The sequence below is a fragment of the Salvelinus alpinus genome, chromosome 12 (assembly GCF_045679555.1).
Source record: "Salvelinus alpinus chromosome 12, SLU_Salpinus.1, whole genome shotgun sequence".
NCBI classification, from domain to species: domain Eukaryota; kingdom Metazoa; phylum Chordata; class Actinopteri; order Salmoniformes; family Salmonidae; genus Salvelinus; species Salvelinus alpinus.
The window spans coordinates 30,900,145-30,920,145 of NC_092097.1; the positions used below are offsets into that span (position 1 = coordinate 30,900,145).

Here is a 20,001-nt window from a genome sequence, read left to right on the forward strand (position 1 = left end):
GGGGTACAGAGATGAGATAGTCATTAAAAAATCATGTTAAACACTATTATTGCACACAGTGAGTCCATGCAACTTATGTGACTTGTTAACCACATTTTTACTCCTTAACTTATTTAGGCCCCTTTGCCAAAAAGGTGTTGAAAACTTATTGACTCAAGACATTTCAACATTTCCTTTTTATGAATTTGTAAACATTTTGAAAAACATAATTCTACTTTGACATTATGGGGTATTGTGTGTAGGCTAGTGAGAGAAAACATCTCAATTTAATCAATTTTAAATGAATTCTGTAACGCAACACAATGTGGAAAAGTCAAGGGGTGTGAATACTTTCTGAAGGCAAAGTTTCATGTCTCAGGTAGCCCGCGAAAGACAGCATGGATAGAATGCAATAATTGACACATTTTTCATATTCAACATATCACCACGGTCCGCACCATCGTAACTTACACTCCTGTAGATCTGAAATAATTGGATGGTGAAACTTACCAGCCAACCAGAAAAGGAAGGCGAAGCAATTCAGGCATTCTTGTATCTGTTGTTTCCATTACACATGTCGCAATGATTTTTTTTGCGACATTGATTTTGTCGAATTAACCTTTCAGTGGTACCCATCCCGGATCCGGGAGCATCCTCATCAAAAAAGCTGACTAGCATAGCCTAGCCTAACGGGACAGGGATATCATATAATATAATTTTCATGAAATCACAAGTCCAATACAGCAAATGAAAGATAAACAGCTTGTGAATCCAGCCATCATTTCCGATTTTTTAAATGTTTTACAGCGAAAGCACAATATGTATTTCTATTAGCTAACCACAATAGCCAAACACACAACCGCATATTTTCACCATGTTTCTACCGCATAGGTAGCTTTCACAAAACCGACAAAATAGAGATAAAATTAGTCACTAACCAAGAAACAACTTCATCAGATGACAGTCTTATAACATGTTATACAATACATTTATGTTTTGTTCGAAAATGTGCATATTTGAGGTATAAATCATAGTTTTACATTGCAGCTACCATCAAAAATATCACCAAAGCAGCCAGAATAATTACAGAGAGCAACGTGAAATACCTAAATACTCATCATAAAACATTTATGAAAAATACATGGTGTACAGCAAATGAAAGATAAACATCTTGTGAATCCAGCCAATATTTCCGTTTTTTTAAGTGTTTTACAGCGAAAACACAATATAGAATTATATTAGCTTATCACAATAGCCTAACACACAAACGCATTCATTCACCGCAAAAGGTAGCTTTCGCAAAAACCAGCAAAAGATATCAAATGAATCACTAACCTTGAACAAATTCATCAGATGACAGTCTTATAACATCATGTTATACAATACAATTATGTTTTGTTCGAAAATGTGCATATTAGAGCTACAAATCCTGATTATACATTGTGAATACGTAGCATCGATTCACCAGAATCTCCGGAGATATTTTGGACACTCACCTAATCTGACCAAAGAACTCATCATAAACTTTACATAAAAATACTTGTTGTATGGCAAATGAAAGATACACTGGTTCTTAATGCAACCGCTGTGTTAGATTTTTTTAAATAACTTTACCATAACATACAGCTTGCGTTATTGCGAGACAGCGCTCACCAAAACGGCGGAGAATAGGACTCAACATTTTACACAGAAATACGAAATAACATCATAAATGTTTTCTTACTTTTGTTGAGCTTCCATCAGAATGTTGTACAAGGAGTCCTTGGTCCAGAATAAATCGTTGTTTGGTTTTAGAATGTCCAATTCTTCTGTCGAATTAGCAACCTTGGCTAGCCATGTGGCGCGAACATGCCCATCAACTCTTGGCGCAAAGAACGGAACATTCCAAAAGTCCCAATAAACGTTGAATAAACTGATAAAACTCGGTTGAAAAAACCTACTTTATGATGTTATTATCACATGTATCAAATAAAATCAGAGCCGGAGATATTCGCCGTGTATACGTAACGCTTTTCAGAAGCCAATGTCGAGCTCCGCGGCGCGCCTTGGTAGACTAAGAAAATTCCTGACCTGCCACTCCAAAAGCTCTTGTTCGGCCTCAGATCAAGCTAGACACCCCATTCCACCTTCCACTGCCTGTTGACATCTAGTGGAAGGAGTATGAAGTGCATGCATATCGATAAATATAAGGCAATTGAATAGGCAGGCCCTGAAACAGAGCCTCATTTTCAGATTTTTCACTTCCTGCATGGAAGTTTGCTGCAAAATGAGTTCTGTTTTACTCACAGACATAATTCAAACAGTTTTAGAAACTTTTGAGTGTTTTCTATCCAATAGTAATAATAATATGCATATTGTATGATCTAGAAAAGAGTACGAGGCCGTTTCATTTGGGCACGATTTTTTCCAAAGTGAAAACAGCGCCCCCCTATTGACAAGAATTAACATGGGTCAATGGAAACCTGCGAAGTGAATGGCTGTATTGGTGGAAATGCTATTATCGACAGAGGCCTCACATGGGAGTGAAGAGCTGTACATAAACAAAGAGTAGAATGGAGCACTATCTTCTACTGGCTATAGAAGACAAGACCTTCCAACAGAGGAGACTGCTAAAAACACTATAAAAAACACAATCAACAGCTAATCTCCACTGGGGACCTCAAGCCACCAAGGTCGAAGGAATTATGATTCACTCTTCAGTGTTGTGACGGCCATGTCCATACAACTGCACCCAAAGAAACAGAAACTGACTGCTTGCATGGGCTGAGTAGAGAGTAGTAGTATACAGTTATAGCTACTCTGTTGTTACTGCAACATAGTCAATTTCATTCATTCCTAAACTGAATGGCAAATAAGTTGTGAATAGCAGGAAGTGACATTAATTCACAGTTGCTTAATAATATTGCCCAAATCTTTTTAGAAAAGTTATTTATTGGTCAAAGTATAAAATATGTAGATAAACTCAACTGTTTGACTTTAACAGTTGAATGAAACGTTCACTTGATGGCATATCCAAGGATGTGCGGTTTGATCATGAAAGTGACCCGCGGAGCCTCAATGTGTCGGAGCTGGATCTCTGAGAACCCAGCAGCCTCCAAATCTCTCCACGTTGCCCTGGTAACCATGCAGCCATCCCCCAGGTAGTACCACATCGGCTGGAACATGTGCTGGAAGAAGTATATCCAAGAGGAGGGTTCTGACTCTACATGCTCCAGAAAGTACAGAGCACCACCCTGTTGGACAACAAATGTGTAGATTCTATTCTCATTCCCCAAAACCACCAAATCAATCAAAAGTAGCTGGGTGTCTGATCTAGGGACTGAAAATGCAATGGGAAACTTGACAAAAATGTACATATCACTATCTATCCCAGTCCCACCCAATCACCAGATATCAAATAGAATGTTTGGTCAAATGTGCTTGGCTTAACCCAAATGTAAGACATAGTGGAAAGGCTACATGTGTAAAAATGTAGATTACATCGATATAATTACATTGCTTAGTTAGGCAAGGTGTTTATACTGTGTCGGGGGGTTTCACACACCTCTTGTTTACAGACAAGGGATTTGTCACAAGCTTTGTGTCTAAAAATACCTAAGACTTAACATCGCTACAGGCTTAACTTTTAACACGAGGACAACAAGGTGCAAGTTAGAGAACTCTCTCAATTCACTATTGGAGTCTGGAATGTACAGTAGATCTCAGTTATCATTTTACTAAACAATAACTCTTATTAGGCCTATAGGCCAGGCTACGTCTCCCTAGCTTGACACATAACCTACTAGCTCAAATAATTAACTCACTTTTCGGAGTATCCGTCTTGCCTCATCCAGTACCTGTGGCACGTTGTTGACGGAACACAGCACAAGCGTGCAGACAACAACATCCACTGACTCATCTTGCACTGCCATCAGGTCCTCTCCTGAGGCAACCATGAAGCTTTCATAGGTCAGGTGGTTGCTTGCTGTCATACTCATCTGCAGGTACTTCTCAAAGTGAGGGTTGGGGTCTGTGCAAATGACCGTGCAACCGTATGGGTAGTATTTGAAGTTGGCCCCACTACCACAGCCAATCTCCAGAAGTCGAAGTGTACCGTCCGTGTTGCAGAATTTACACAAGTCTCGGAAAAGGTTCCTCTTGTTTTCGTGCATTTTGTCGTTGTATGAAAAAGTGATATTGTAAGCAAGAAGCGGAAACAAACGCTTGTACATGCCATATAAGCCCAAAAACTCCATTAGTTGGAGAGGTAAGGTTATCGCCAAACAAATTAGCTTGCAGAAGTTCATCAAGAAGTTCCTCATAAGATATGTCATTTTCCCGGTGAAAACTCCCATGTGAATTTAAGCAGCACACTGCAGGCAGGCTAGGTGAGGTAGGATTTAGCCCATAGAAAGGTGATACAGGGATCAGGGAGGGTCAGGAGGAAGGTGCTAATCTGGTAGCTTTTCATCTTGCCTCATGATGGAGTTATTGCATCACAACCTCTTGCACTTTGGTCTTATCATAGCTTTGTAGAGGTTTGAAAACTGCTTTTATTTAGACACTCATTCTATAGCAATCCGTGTAGGTGTGAGTGTATAATGCAAATATTATGAACCTGTTTCACAGGGTGTTGTTTTACAGGTTATGTCAATGAACCATAAGCCCAAAAACTTTTATTAGGTGAAAAATATTGAAAATAGATGCAAAGATGTGAAAAAATTACATTTGCTAAGTACATTTCATATACACTGAACAAAAATATAAAACGCAACATGTAACAGTTTCAAAGATTTTACTGAATTACAGTTCATAAGGAAATGAAAATACACTTAACAAAAATATAAAATGCATTTGTGTTTGCTGTCCATAGCTTATGCCTGTCAATACCATAACCACAATTCCATCATGGGTCACGTTGACATCAGCAAACCGCTCGCCCACACGATGCCATACACAGTCTGCCTGGTAGCTGAAACCAGGATTCATCCGTGAAGAGCACACTTCTCCAGTGTGCCAGTGGCCATTGAAGGTGAGCTTTTACCCACTGCAGTCGGTTACGTCACCAAACTGCAGTCAGGTCAAGACCCCCGGTGAGGATGACGAGCTTCACCAAGATGGTTTCTGACAGATTTCGCAGAACAATATTTGTTGTGTAAACCCACAGTTTCATCAGCTGTCCGGGTGGCTGGTCTCAGATGATCCCGCAGGTGAAAAAGCCAGATGTGGAGGTCCTGGACTGGTGTGGTTACACACGGTCTGTGGGTTTGAGGCCAGTTGGCCATACTGCCAAATTCCCTAAAACAATGTTGGAGGTGGCTTATGGTAGAGAAATTAACAAATTATCTGGCAACAGCTCTGGTGGACATTCCTTCAGTCAGCATGCATATTGCACACTCCCTCAAAACTTGAGACATCTGTGTCATTGTGTTGTGACACAAAACTGCACATTTTAGATTGGCCTTTTATTGTCCCCAGCAGAAGGTGCACCTGTGTAATGATCATGCTGCTTAATCCATTTCTTGACATGCCACACCTGTCAGGTGGATGGATTATCTCAGCAAATGAGGAATGCTCACTTTATTCCAGCTCATGAAACATCGAACACACTTTACATGTTACGTTTATATTTTTGTTCAGTATATGTATGTCATTGCTATTTTCTAAGCCAGTTTAATTACATTTTATGCACAAGTAAGTAACTAAAGCAATGCCCAAGAAATGCACACTGAATACATAGGCGTTGACAAAAATGTTCAAACAATTGCTGGGACAAGCCATTACTTGACAGCATGGCCCATAATATGTGGTTTGATCATGAAGTTGAGTGGTGCCTCAGTTTGAGCTCAGAGAACCCAGTAGCCTCCAGATCTTTCCATGTCGCCCTGACTACCTCACATCCATCCCGAAAGTAGTACCAAATCGGCTGGAGGACATACAGTTGAAGTCGGAAGTTTACATAAACCTTAGCCAAATACATTTAAACTCAGTTTTTCACAATTCCTGACATTTAATTCTAGCAAAAATTCCCTGTTTTAGGTCAGTTAAGATCCCCACTTTATTTTAAGAATGTGAAATGTCAGAATAATAGCAGAGAGAATGATTAATTTCAGCTTTTATTTCTTTCATCACATTCCCAGTGGGTCAGAAGTTTACATACACTCAATTAGTATTTGGTAGTATTGCCTTTAAATTGTTTAACTTCGGTCAAACGTTTTGGGTAACCTTCCATAAGCTTCCCACAATAAGTTGGGTGAATTTTGGCCCATTCCTCCTGACAGAGCTGGTGTAACTGAATCAGGTTTGTAGGCCTCCTTGCTCGCACACACTTTTTCAGTTCTGCCCACACATTTCCTATAGGATTGAGGTCAGGGCTTTGTGATGGCCACTCCAATACCTTGACTTTGTTGTCCTTAAGCCATTTTGCCACAACTTTGGAAGTATGCTTGGGATCATTGTCCATTTGGAAGACCCGTTTGCAACCAAGGTTTAACTTCCTGACTGATGTCTTGAGATGTTGCTTCAATATATCCATATAATTTTCCCTTCCTCATGATACCATATATTTTGTGAAGTGCACCAGTCCCTCCTGCAGCAAAGCACCCCCACAACATGACACTGCCATTCCCGTGCTTCACGGTTGGGATGGTGTTCTTTGGCTTGCAAGCCTCTCCCTTTATCCTCCAAACATAACGATGGTCATTATGGCCAAACAGTTCTATTTTTGTTTCATCAGACCAGAGGACATTTCTCCAAAAAGTACGATCTTTGTCCCCATGTGCAGTTGCAAAACATAGTCTGGCTTTTTTATGGCAGTTTTGGAGCAGTGGCTTCTTCCTTGCTGAGTGGCCTTTCAGGTTAAGTCGATATAAAACTCGTGTTACTGTTGTACTTTTACTTTTGTACCTGTTTCCTCCAGCATCTTCACAAGGTCCTTTGCTTTTGTTCTGGGATTGATTTGCACTTTTCGAACCAAAGTACATTCATCTCTAGGAGACAGAACGCGTCTCCTTCCTGAGCGGTATGATGGCTGCGTGGTCCCATGGTGTTTATACTTGCGTACTATTGTTTGTACAGATGAACGTGGTACCTTCAGGCATTTGGAAATTGCTCCCAAGGATGAACCAGACTTGTGAGGTCTACAGTTATTTTTCTGAAGTCTTGGTGGATTTCTTTTGATTTTCCCATGATGTCAAGCAAGGAGGCACAGAGTTTGAAGGTAGGCCTTGAAATGCATCCACAGGTACACCTCCAATTGACTCAAATTATGTCAATTAACCTAGCAGAAGCTTCTAAAGCCATGACATCATTTTCGGGAATTTCCCATGCTGTTTATTAAAGGCACAGTCAACTTAGTGTATGTAAACTTTTGACCCACTGGAATTGTGAAACTGTTACGTTCGTCGTCGGAATGAGATCAAGGTGCAGCGTGGTAGGCGTACATTTTCCTTTAATTTAAATGTTCCACCAAAAAAACAATAGGTGGTTGGATCATGGATCATCACTACAGGCTCCGGGCCATGGATCATCACTGGAGGCTTCGTGCCATGGATCATCACTACAGGCTCCGGGCCATGGATCATCACTGGAGGCTTCGTGCCATGGATTATCACTGGAGGCTCCGGGCCATGGATCATCACTGGAGGCTTCGTGCCATGGATCATCACTACAGGCTCTGGGCCATGGATCATCACTGGATACTTCGTGCCATGGATCATCACTAGAGGCTTCGTGCCATGGATCATCACTACAGGCTCCGGGCCATGGATCATCACTGGAGACTTTGTGCCATGGATTATCACTGGAGGCTTCGTACCATGGATCATCACTACAGGCTCCGGGCCATGGATCATCACTGGAGGCTTTGTGCCATGGATTATCACTGGAGGCTTCGTCCCATGGATCATCACTACAGGCTCTGGGCCATGGATCATCACTGGAGGCTTCGAGCCATGGATCATCACGAGAGGCTGCGTACGTGGAGCCGGAACAGGTCTCACCGGACTGAGAAGACGTACTGGAGGCCTGGTGCGTGGAGCTGCCACAGGGCTTACCAGGCTGGGGAGACATACTGGAGGCCTGGTACATGGAACCGGAAGAGGTCTCATCGGACTGAGAAGACGTACTGGAGGCCTGGTGCGTGGAGCTACCACAGGGCTTACCAGGCTGGGGAGACATACTGGAGGCCTGGTACGTGGAACCGGAACAGGTCTCACCGGACGGGGGAGATGCACTGGAAGCCTGGTGCGTGGAACAGGCACCGGATACACTGGGCCGTGGAGGCGCACTGGAGGTCTCGAGCATAGAGCTGGCACAACCCGTCCTGGCTGGATGCCCACTTCCGCCCGGCAAATGCGGGGCGCTGGCACAGAGCGCACCGGCCTGTGAATGCTCACTGGAGACACCGTGCGCATCACCGCATAACACGGTGCCTGACCAGTCACACGCTCCCCACGGTAAGCACGGGGAGTTGGCTCAGGTCTAAACCCTGACACCGCCAATCTCCTCGTGTCCCCCCCCACAAAAAAGGAGCAAAATAAATAAATAAATAAATACAGTAGGGAAAGAGGTAGTTGTTTGGGCTAAATTATAGATGGGCTATGTACAGGTGCAGTAATCTGTGAGCTGCTCTGACAGCTGGTGCTTAAAGCTAGTGAGGGAGATAAGTGTTTCCAGTTTCAGAGATATTTGTAGTTCGTTCCAGTCATTGGCAGCAGAGAACTGGAAGGAGAGGCGGCCAAAGAAAGAATTGGTTTTGGGGGTGACCAGAGAGATAAACCTGCTGGAGCGCGTGCTACAGGTGGGTGCTGCTATGGTCACCAGCAAGCTGAGATAAGGGGGGACTTTACCTAGCAGGGTCTTGTAGATGACCTGGATCCAGTGGGTTGGCGACGAGTTTGAAGCGAGGGCCAGCCAACGAGAGTGTACAGGTCGCAGTGGTGGGTAGTATATGGGGCTTTGGTGACAAAACGGATGGCACTGTGATAGACTGCATCCAATTTATTGAGTAGGGTATTGGAGGCTATTTTGTAAATGACATCACCGAAGTCGAGGATTGGTAGGATGGTCAGTTTTACAAGGGTATGTTTGGCAGCATGAGTGAAGGATGCTTTGTTGCGGAATAGGAACCCAATTCTAGATTTAACTTTGGATTGGAGATGTTTGATGTGAGTCTGGAAGGAGAGTTTACAGTCTAACCAGACACCTAGGTATTTGTAGTTGTCCACATATTCTAAGTCAGAGCCGTCCAGAGTAGTGATGTTGGACAGGCGGGCAGGTGCAGGCACCGATCGGTTGAAGAGCATGCATTTAGTTTTACTTGTATTTAAGAGCAATTGGAGGCCACGGAAGGAGAGTTGTATGGCATTGAAGCTCGCCTGGAGGGTTGTTAACACAGTGTCCAAAGAAGGGCCAGAAGTATACAGAATGGTGTCGTCTGTGTAGAGGTGGATCAGAGACTCACCAGCAGCAAGAACGACATCATTGATGTATACAGAGAAGAGAGTCGGTCCAAGAATTGAACCCTGTGGCACCCCCATAGAGACTGCCAGAGGCCCGGACAACAGACACTCCGATTTGACACACTGAACTCTATCAGAGAAGTAGTTGGTGAACCAGGCAAGGCAATCATTTGAGAAACCAAGGCTGTCGAGTCTGCCGATGAGGATGTGGTGATTGACAGAGTCGAAAGCCTTAGCCAGGTCAATGAATACGGCTGCACAGTATTGTTTCTTATCAATGGCGGTTAAGATATCGTTTAGGACCTTGAGCGTGGCTGAGGTGCACCCATGACCAGCTCTGAAACCAGATTGCATGGCGGAGAAGGTATGGTGGGATTCAAAATGGTCGGTAATCTGTTTGGTGACTTGGCTTTCAAAGACCTTAGAAAGGCAGGGTAGGATAGATATAGGTCTGTAGCAGTTTGGGTCAAGAGTGTCCCCCCCTTTGAAGAGGGGGATGACCGCAGCTGCTTTCCAATCATTGGGAATCTCAGACGACACGAAAGAGAGGTTGAACAGGCTAGTAATAGGGGTGGCAACAATTTCAGCAGATAATTTTAGAAAGAAAGGGTCCAGATTATGCAGCTCTTTCAGAACATCAGCTGACTGGATTTGGGAGAAGGAGAAATGGGGAAGGCTTGGGTGAGTAGCTGTGGGGGGGCAGTGCTGTTGACCGGGGTAGGTGTAGCCAGGTGGAAAGCATGGCCAGCCGTAGAAAAATGCTTATTGAAATTCTCAATTATTGTGGATTTATCAGTGGTGACAGTGTTTCCTATCTTCAGTGCAGTGGGCAGCTGGGAGGAGGTGTTCTTATTCTCCATGGACTTTACAGTGTCCCAGAACCTTTTTGAATTTGTGTTGCAGGAAGCAAATTTCTGCTTGAAAAAGCGAGCCTTGGCTTTTCTAACTGCCTGTGTATATTGGTTTCTAGCTTCCCTGAAAAGTTGCATATCACGGGGGCTGTTCGATGCTAATACAGAACGCCATAGGATGTTTTTGTGTTGGTTAAGGGCAGTCAGGTCTGGAGAGAACCAAGGGCTATATCTGTTCCTGGTTCTAAATTTCTTGAATGGGGCATGCTTATTTAAGATGGTGAGGAAGGCATTCTTAAAAAATAACCAGGCATCCTCTACTGACGGGATGAGATCAATATCCTTCCAGGATACCCCGGGCCAGGTCGATTAGAAAGGCCTGCTCGCTGAAGTGTTTCAGGGAGCGTTTGACAGTGATGAGTGGAGGTCGTTTGACCGCTGACCCATTACGGATGCAGGCAATGAGGCAGTGATCGCTGAGATCTTGGTTGAAAACAGCAGAGGTGTATTTAGAGGGCAAGTTGGTTAGGATGATATCTATGAGGGTGCCCGTGTTTACGGCTTTGGGGTGGTACCTGGAAGGTTCATTGATAATTTGTGTGAGATTGAGGGCATCAAGCTTAGATTGTAGGATGGCTGGGGTGTTAAGCATGTTCCAGTTTAGGTCGCCTAGCAGCACGACCTCTGAAGATAGATGGGGGGCAATCAGTTCACATATGGTGTCCAGAGCACAGAACACATATAAATTGTAAAGTACAGATACCCAAAGTATGGTCACTGTAATGTTTAGAAGCAGTGTACACACATCAGGTAATCATCACATAAACCTATAAACACATTTTAAATGTAAAGATATTCAACCACAATGTATCTGTAAGCCTGGTGTTGGATTGTTAGTTTGCATAAGCATGTAAGCCTGTTGTTGAATTTATTTCTTCAAATTGATCAATCACAGTGAGGTGAGTTTTAAAAGCACACTGTTTTGATGAGACGTGTTTGATGTGATTGTATTTGCATTGATGTCAGAGTTGTTGATGTCAGAGAGACAATACAGCCCTGAGTACCAGGCCATTAGCGACCTGATGTAATTTAGGCAGTGGCTAGCCCAGTTAGCTAACTAGCAACTTCACTAGCAGAAAGAGGTTAAATAAATTCTAGTCAGCTAGTTAGCATAAGATTATGTCTGCTAGCATAGCTAGCTAGCCCCCAGGTAACAGGGTTAGGATTTGGGGTCAGAGCTAGAATAGGGGTCAGGATTAGGATTAGGATAGGGGTTAGGGTCAAAATAGGGTTTAGGGTTAGATTAGAGTCAGAATAGGAGTTAGGGTTAGGGTTAGAGGTCAGTTACCCACCGTTCCTAAGATACTTAATTTTTTTTATTTTCAGATGAGTTTACAAGAAAATATCTGATTATGGTGGCTATGGCGAAGAGGCGCTTCGTTGTGCTCTGAATGCTATTGAAAATGGGCAGGGCATTAAGGCAGTTGCCCGTGCCTTTAATGTGCCACACCCAAAACCCTGAGGCGCCACCAAGACAAGCCGGTCAAAACCCCAGGCGACAGCCATTTGGACAATCTTCACTGGCTCTTTCGAATGTGACTGGTGAATCATATCCCCCAAAAATGGAAAGAGACCTTTTTGGACTTACTGTACATCATGGGATGTCCAAAAAAAAGAAAGGCGGTTGGCAGGCATAGACTAGTTTTACAAAGCGGCACCCAGAATTATCCATCCGTATCCCACAAGCAAACAGTCTGACGTGAGCTGTGTGTGTGCGTGCGTGCGTGCGTGCGTGCGTGCGTGTGTGTGTGTGTTTAATCAATATTTAATCAGTTACATTCCAATGAATTTGTAAAATAAATCATAAATATTACACACTATTGAAAACTGTTTGCTCTTGAATTTCATTTTAAAGACTGCTGGGATTTAAAGTCTTGCCTTATTCAAATGATAATGAGTTTAGATTAACTACACATAATGGAGTGTAAGGAGAAGTTAAAAGAAGAGAATAAGTGCAGGTGAGGTAAAAAATAGGGTTAGGCAGTTGCAGGTTTAGAACTACTGAATTTATTAAAGCACCATATATAAACCCCAAGTGCAAAATAATAAAGTACTCAGGAAATAGTAGGAGAGATTCCTCTCAGGAAAACAAGGAACATTTACAATGACCGACAAAGACAAATGACAGAGGGAGTATATATCTACAGTGATAGAGTGGGAATTGGAACCAGGTGTGTGTAATGATGACGAGACAAGTCTGGGGTTAATGAGTGAAGGGCGCTTGCCAGCAGCAGGTTCAGCAGCAACTAGAAGGCCGGCGACGCCAAACGACTGAGCTGTACAGGAGGGGTAGCCAAAGTGAAGGCTGGTGTGACAGTACCCTTTGTAGTACCCTTTGTAGTACCCTTTTTTGTCTGGCTTTGTAGAAAGCCAGACCCTGAAAGACCGGGGCCACACTGCGGTGACGATCGGCCTGCGCCTTCTGCCGGAGGACGACGCGCTGGAGACGGGTGTGTGCTGTGCTCCATACCTCCTCGGCGCGCTGGAACCAATCGTCAACTGCAGGAGCCTCCATCTGACTCTGGTGCCAGGGTGCCAGGACCGGCTGATAGCCTAGAACACACTGAAAGGGTGTGAGGTTAGTGGAGGAGTGACGGAAACGCAGCCCACTCCCCCGGCCGGTACTGACAGTAAGTACGAAGGTACCTACCCAGTTCCTGATTTACCCATTCCACCTGCCCATTTGATTGGAGACGGTTCCCGGAGGTGAGGCTGACCGGGACCCCCAGTCGTTCCATGAAGGCCTTCCAGACATGGGAGGTGAACTGAGGACCACGGTCAGATACGACATCTTCCGGGATCCCGTAGTGCCGGAAGATGTGAGAGAAGAGAGCCGCCGCAGTCTGCATGGCCGTAGGGAGACGAGGCAGAGGAATCAAACAACAGGCTTTGGAAAACCGGTCCACAACGATCAGGATGATGGTGTGTCCCCCTGAGGGGGGAAGGTCTGTGACAAAGTTCACGGAGAGATGGGACCAGGGTAATTGTGGAACCGGCAGTGGGTGGAGTTTGCCATAGGGGAGGTGTCTCGATGTCTTGCTCTGTGCGCAGGTGGAGCAGGAAGAGATGTAAACCCGGACGTTCTGGGCCAAGGTGGGCGACCAGTACTTAGCGGAGAGACAATAGATAGTACGGGCTATACCCGAGTGCCCCGACACAGATGCTATGTGTGCCCAGACAAGGAGTGGTCCCACATAGCCTCTCCAAAACGGATCTGACATGAGATATGTTGCTCGCTTGTAGTGGAGTACACCAAGATGTTGTCTATGTACACCACTACACAGCGACCCAACATGTCTCTAAACACCTAATTAATGAAGGATTGAAACACAGAGGGTGCATTTGTCAGGCCGTAGTGCATTACCCTGTATTCGTAGTGCCCGGTGCTGAAGGCGGTCTTCCATTCATCCCCCTCTGATGCGCACCAAGTTGTAGGCCCTGTGTAAATCCAATTTGGTAAAGTACTGAGCACTGGGCATCTGTTCGATCACAGTGGTTATGATAGGCAGAGGATATCTTAATTTAACAATTGCCTTATTCAGTGTCCGGTAATCGATACATGGGCAGAGACCTCTGTCTTTCTTCTTCATGAAAAATAACCTGGAGGAGGCCGAAGAGGTGGACAGACGGAGAAATCCTTGGGCCAGCGCCTCCTGGAAATAGACCTCCATGGCTTCGGTCTCTGCATGCGAAAGAGGGTAGATGTGCCCCCGCTAGAGGGTAGAACCAGGCAGTAGGTCGATAGTGCAGTCCCATGGGCAATGAGGGGGCAGCCACATGGCACGAGTCTTCGTAAAAAAAACACCTGTAGGTCCCTGTATTCCTCCGGGATAGGGACATGGGTAGCCTGGTCCGGATTTTCCACGGAGGTGGCAGAGAGGAGCAAGGCACATCCACGCCTATCTGGGAAGGTGCAGGTGCGCTCCTCTGCCTGTCCCTTCCTCGCCTGGTTCTCCTTCTGTGACAGGTGTTCCAGGGGTTGTCCGATTCCCCGCAGTAGGAGCAGAGACCCTGTTGATGGTGGTGTTGCCGTTCCTCTGAGGGAAGGTGCATCATGCCCACCTCCATGGGCTCAGTCTCGCTGGAGGTTCCTGGGAGAGACCCGAACCCCCGGGATGGGCGATGAGGGACACGCAGGAGAATATCCAGGCGGATGGCCATGGCAATGAGCTGGTCCAGCGTGAGGTCCTCATCGCGACAGGCCAGCTTGGTCTGGACGGCCACCTGGCACGGAAGAGTTGGATGAAGCGCTCATAAGACTGCACTTCTGGACCGTCCCTTTCCCAGACAGTGTACACCCACTCCAGAGCCTGGCCTGTCAGCATCGAGATCACCAAGGCCACCTTGTCCCTCTCGGAGGCTGTCCTGGCATGACGGGCAAGGTGGAGGTCACACTGCAGGAGAAACCCCCTACAGTGAGCTGGGGTGCCATCAAACTGCTCCCGGAGGGGCAGGTGGACGTTGCTGATCGGACCGGGTGATGTAGATAGTGGTGGGGTGGCTGGAACGACTGCGGGAAGTTGGTAAGGTGGTGGTGTAGCCTGCAGCTGGCATACAGCAGGCACGAGTCGTGGTATAAGAGCAAAGCTCCTATAGCGGAGAGGTCGGTATGTCCTGCTGCTTCCTGTTCTCTTGGGTCGGTCATTCTGTCACTAGTGTAGAGAGGAGTAGACAGGAGGCAGTTGAAGGTTTAGAACTACTGAATTTATTATTAAAGCACCATATATAAAAGCGGGACGATAACCAAAGTGCAAAATAATAAAGTACTCAAGAAATAGTCAGAAAGATTCCTCTCAGGAAAACAAGCTACATTTACAATGACCGACAAAGACAAGTGACAGAGGGAGTATATCTACAGTGATAGAGTGGGGATTGGAACCAGGTGTGTGTAATGGGGTGGTAGGTAGCCTAGTGGTTAGAGTGTTGGTCTTGTAATCAAAAGGTTGCAAGATTAAATCCCTGAGCTGACAATGTAGAAATATGTTGTTACGCTGCTGATCAAGGAAGTTAACCCACTGTTTCTAGGCTGTCATTGAAAATATGAATTTGTTCTTAACTGACTTACCTAGTTAAATTTAAAAAAACAATCAAATCAAATCAAATTTATTTATATAGCCCTTCGTACATCAGCTAATATCTCGAAGTGCTGTACAGAAACCCAGCCTAAAACCCCAAACAGCAAGCAATGCAGGTGTAGAAGCACGGTGGCTAGGAAAAACTCCCTAGAAAGGCCAAAACCTAGGAAGAAACCTAGAGAGGAACCAGGCTATGAGGGGTGGCCAGTCCTCTTCTGGCTGTGCCGGGTGGAGATTATAACAGAACATGGCCAAGATGTTCAAATGTTCATAAATGACCAGCATGGTCAAATAATAATAATCACAGAAGTTATCGAGGGTGTAGCAAGTCAGCACCTCAGGAGTAAATGTCAGTTAGCTTTTCATAGCCGATCATTAAGAGTATCTCTGCCGCTCCTGCGGTCTCTAGAGAGTTGAAAACAGCAGGTCTGGGACAGGTAGCACGTCCGGTGGACAGGTCAGGGTTCCATAGCCGCAGGCAGAACAGTTGAAACTGGAACAGCAGCAAGGCCAGGTGGACTGGGGACAGCAAGGAGTCATCGTGCCCGGTAGTCCTGACGCATGGTCCTAGGGCTCAGGTCCTCCGAGAGAGAGAAAGAAAGAGAGAAGGAGAGAATTAGAGAGATCATACTTAAATTCACACAGGACACCGGATAAGACAGGAGAAGTACTCCAGATATAACAAACTGACCCTAGCCCCCCGACACATAAACTACTACAGCATAAATACTGGAGGCTGAGACAGGAGGGGTCAGGAGACACTGTGGCCCCATCCGATGATACCCCCGGACAGGGCCAAACAGGAAGGATATAACCCCACCCACTTTGCCAAAGCACAGCCCCCGCACCACTAGAGGGAAAGCTTCAACCACCAACTTACAATCCTGAGACAAGGCCGAGTATAGCCCACAAAGATCTCCGCCACGGCACAAACCAAGGGGGGGCTCCAACCCAGACAGGAAGATCACGTCAGTGACTCAACCCACTCAAGTGACGCACCCCTCCTAGGGACGGCATGAAAGAGCATCAGTAAGCCAGTGACTCAGCCCCTGTAATAGGGTTAGAGGCAGAGAATCCCAGTGGAGAGAGGGTGCCAACTCAGTAATAATAATAATAAGTGTTTTATTAAATAATCGCCATATTGATACGGGACGTATGTTATGTTCTTCCAGCTTCTATCCATGTATTTAGGATTCATTGTAGTTGACACAGTCAACTGCTGCTACGTGGTGTTATAATACTTCTTATAATTCAGAAATGTTCACAAGTTGTTCACTGTTTTCACAAGAGACAGACTGACACACATTTTCTGTTTTGACTGAGTTTTTAATAGGCTGTAGTCACATCATGCAGCCCATATACACTATACACAAGTATGTGGACATCCCTTCAAATTAGTGGATTATGCTATTTCAGCAACATCGTTGCTGACAGGTGTATCAAATCGAGCCATGCAATCTCCATAGACAAACATTGGCAGAAGAATGGCCTTACTGAAGAGTTCAGTGACTTTCAACGTGGCACGGTCATAGGATGCCACCTTTACAACAAGTCAGTGTGTCAAATTTCTGCCCTGCTAGAGCTGCACCGGTCAACTGTAAGTGCTGCTATTGTGAAGTGGAAACGTTTTGGAGCAACAACAGCTCAGCTGCAAAGTGGTAGGCCCAATAAGCTCACAGAACGGGACTGTCGAGTACTGAAGCACGTAGCACGTAAAAATCGTCTGTCCTCGGTTGCAATTCTCACTACAGAGTTCCAAACTGTCTCTGGAAGCAACTTCAGCACCTGTCAGGAGCCTCATGTAATTGGTTTCCATGGCCGAGCAACCGCACACAAGCCTAAGATCACTATATGCAATGCCAAGCATCGGCTGGAGTTGTGTAACGTTTGCCACCATTGGACTCTGGAGCAGTGGAAGCGCGTTCTCTGGAGTGATGAATCAAGCTTACCCATCTGGTAGTCAGAAGGACGAATCTGGGTTTGGCGATGCCAGGAGAACGCTGCCTGCCCGAATGCATAGTGCTAACTGTAAAGTAATCTTCTTTTTCACTGTGCTTATCACCCTTTGTCATGTGTAACCATTTAATAGGCTACATCAGTGCAACAATGTTATCATCATTTGCCAGTGATGCACTCTCTCCGCAACTTTTCCCGACAGTTCATTTAGCCTAGGCCTATTTTTCATTCAGCAATTAGCAAGAGCAAGCCTGCTTCTCTCCATGAAAAGCCTATTAGGCCAAGTATAAAAAATAAAAATAAATCTCCTAAAGCTTTTTTTTTTTTTATAGCGTTTCCTGGGATTTCACAAGAAGAGGAGTAGAGAAGCTTGTGTCTGTATCACAGGAATAGCTGGAAGAGAGAGGCTAGAGTTGTGTAGCTGAAGAAGCTCAATATTATCTAGATATTAGGCCACTCATTAGCTAAATATTAGGGCTAAAAATATTTACCTGTCAAAGTGCAAGAAAAAAAGGTTTACAGATTATGAAATGGCAGAACTGTGGGTTCCTGCACTCTACAAAATTCGGTTTACAGTGATGTAGGCAAAAAACATGTGTCTGTTCTTGTATTTTATTAGGATCCCCATTAGCTGTGGCAATTGCAGCAGCTACTCTTCCTGGAGTCCACACAAAACATGAAACATGACATAATATAGAACATTAATAGACAAGAACAGCTTAAGGACAGAACTACATGCATTTAAAACTTCACACAGCTGGTGGGGTTTGACTATGCAAACAATTGAATTTACAACACATTAATGTTTCTTCTAAAAACAAAAAGTGATGCAGTCAGTCTCTTCTTTACTTTCCACCAAGAGAGACTGGCATGCATAGTAGGCTATTGATATTAGTCATCTGATTACAGTAAAGAACAAGACAATAACCGATTAAACGCCCTGTTTTGAATGCTTCATGCAGAAATAACTACATAAAGTCGAATCAAATTGTGGTTATCACATGCGCCGAATCCAACTTGTGTAGACTTTACCATGAAATACTTGCTTATGAACCCTTCTCAACAATGCAGAGTTTAAAAATAAGAATAAATGACTAACACAAGAGGATTAAAATGAAATGCACAAGAATTGAGCTATATACAAGGATAACCATACAGCCTTGGCCTGATTATGCAACCATTTGGATCAGTTATGGGTTTATTCTCGACAGTTCACAAGGTCCAGAAAGGTACATTAGCAGGCTACTTATATGGTGTATTTTGATCACACCATCTCTCTCTCTCCCAGGCTGGAATTCGACAGTCATATGGTGTATTTTGATCACACCATCTCTCTCTCTCCCAGGCTGGAACTCGACAGTCATATGGTGTAAATGATCACACCATCTCTCTCTCTCCCAGGCTGGAACTCGACAGTCATATGGTGTAAATGATCACACCATCTCTCTCTCTCCCAGGCTGGAACTCGACAGTCATATGGTGTATTTTGATCACACCATCTCTCTCTCTCCCAGGCTGGAACTCGACAGTCATATGGTGTATTTTGATCACACCATCTCTCTCTCTCCCAGGCTGGAACTCGACAGTCATATGGTGTAAATGATCACACCATCTCTCTCTCTCTTCCGGGCTGAAACTCAACAGTCATATGGTGTATTTTGATCACACCCTCTCTCTCTCTCCCAGGCTGGAACTCGAACATTGACTGCCGCTATTGCCGGTTGCATTGCATGAACCAATGGTTGCATGCCACATCATTGACTGTGCAGTCGGGCATCAGATTGCTATGTCATATCTGTGCAGTCGGGCATCAGATTGCTATGTCATACCATGTGTTTAGCTTACAGAATATGTTAAATATCTATCCATGCGTTGTTAGATCTGGCATGCATCTACTCTGCAATGTAGTCAGGCAGGAATTCACCAAAAGCCATTGAAGGGATGAAAGCTTGGTCGAGTTCCTTCCCGACTACTCTGCAGGTGATGCATTGCATCAATCAATGGTTGCGTGCCATGTCATTGACTGTGCAGTAGAGCATCAGATTGCTATAGCATATGATATGGTGACTGATGTGTTAAATACCTATCCAGACGTTGTAAGATCTGGCATGTGTCTGCAATGTAGTCAGGCAGGAACTCAACCGTTGACTTGCCAGCCATTGCCATGGGGGTGTTTTTATTTGAGCAGGAAGCCCACAGCATGCTAAGTAGGGAATGTATCAACAGCCAATCCAGCACAGTCTGGAAGCTATAGCAAGCCTTGATTGGTCAATGTACTGCCATATTGCCAATCATTTCAGCTTTCTCGAATTGTTTGCTATGCTCTGTTCACCGAGCTCAACGACAGAGCTCATCTGCCTTGCTTATTTCGCTGCGAGCCGCTTTCCTTCCATTGCAAATGATGGCTTCTGTCATTTTGACATCATCTAGTAGATATTTGTTGAGTGTTGAGGTGCGCGGTAGCTGCCCATGGTGCTGAATTGTTGTTTCCTGTGCGACTGTTTACTGGCACAACTTGGGTTTAGATATGACATCTGCTTTACCTGCCCTTCCAATTAGTTAGCATACAACAGCACCTCACTCTCATTGTTTCATTTAATAACATTTGCTCTGTTGATAACAGAATGGCTAGTTATTATA

At 44.8% G+C, this 20,001-nt stretch overlaps 1 protein-coding gene across 1 annotated transcript; it reads right to left on the reverse strand.

Annotated features, from left to right (window-relative positions):
* Positions 1-2,975: 2,975 nt before the first annotated feature.
* Positions 2,976-4,313, reverse strand: LOC139535278 (thiol S-methyltransferase TMT1A-like). Its single transcript, XM_071334597.1, has 2 exons — positions 3,783-4,313; positions 2,976-3,212 (listed from the first exon to the last, which is right to left on the reverse strand). Exons 1-2 carry the CDS (start codon positions 4,311-4,313, stop codon positions 2,976-2,978), a joined length of 768 nt encoding a protein of 255 aa, XP_071190698.1.
* Between the last annotated feature and the right edge of the window lie 15,688 nt (positions 4,314-20,001).

Excerpts from the sequence above, each read along its gene's own strand:
- LOC139535278 (XM_071334597.1), bottom strand. The coding sequence starts at position 4,313 with ATGGGAGTTTTCACCGGGAAAATGACATATCTTATGAGGAACTTCTTG. Across the intron at positions 3,213-3,782 it reads CAAGACGGATACTCCGAAAA|GGTGGTGCTCTGTACTTTCT; the intron begins GTGAGTTAATTA and ends GTTGTCCAACAG.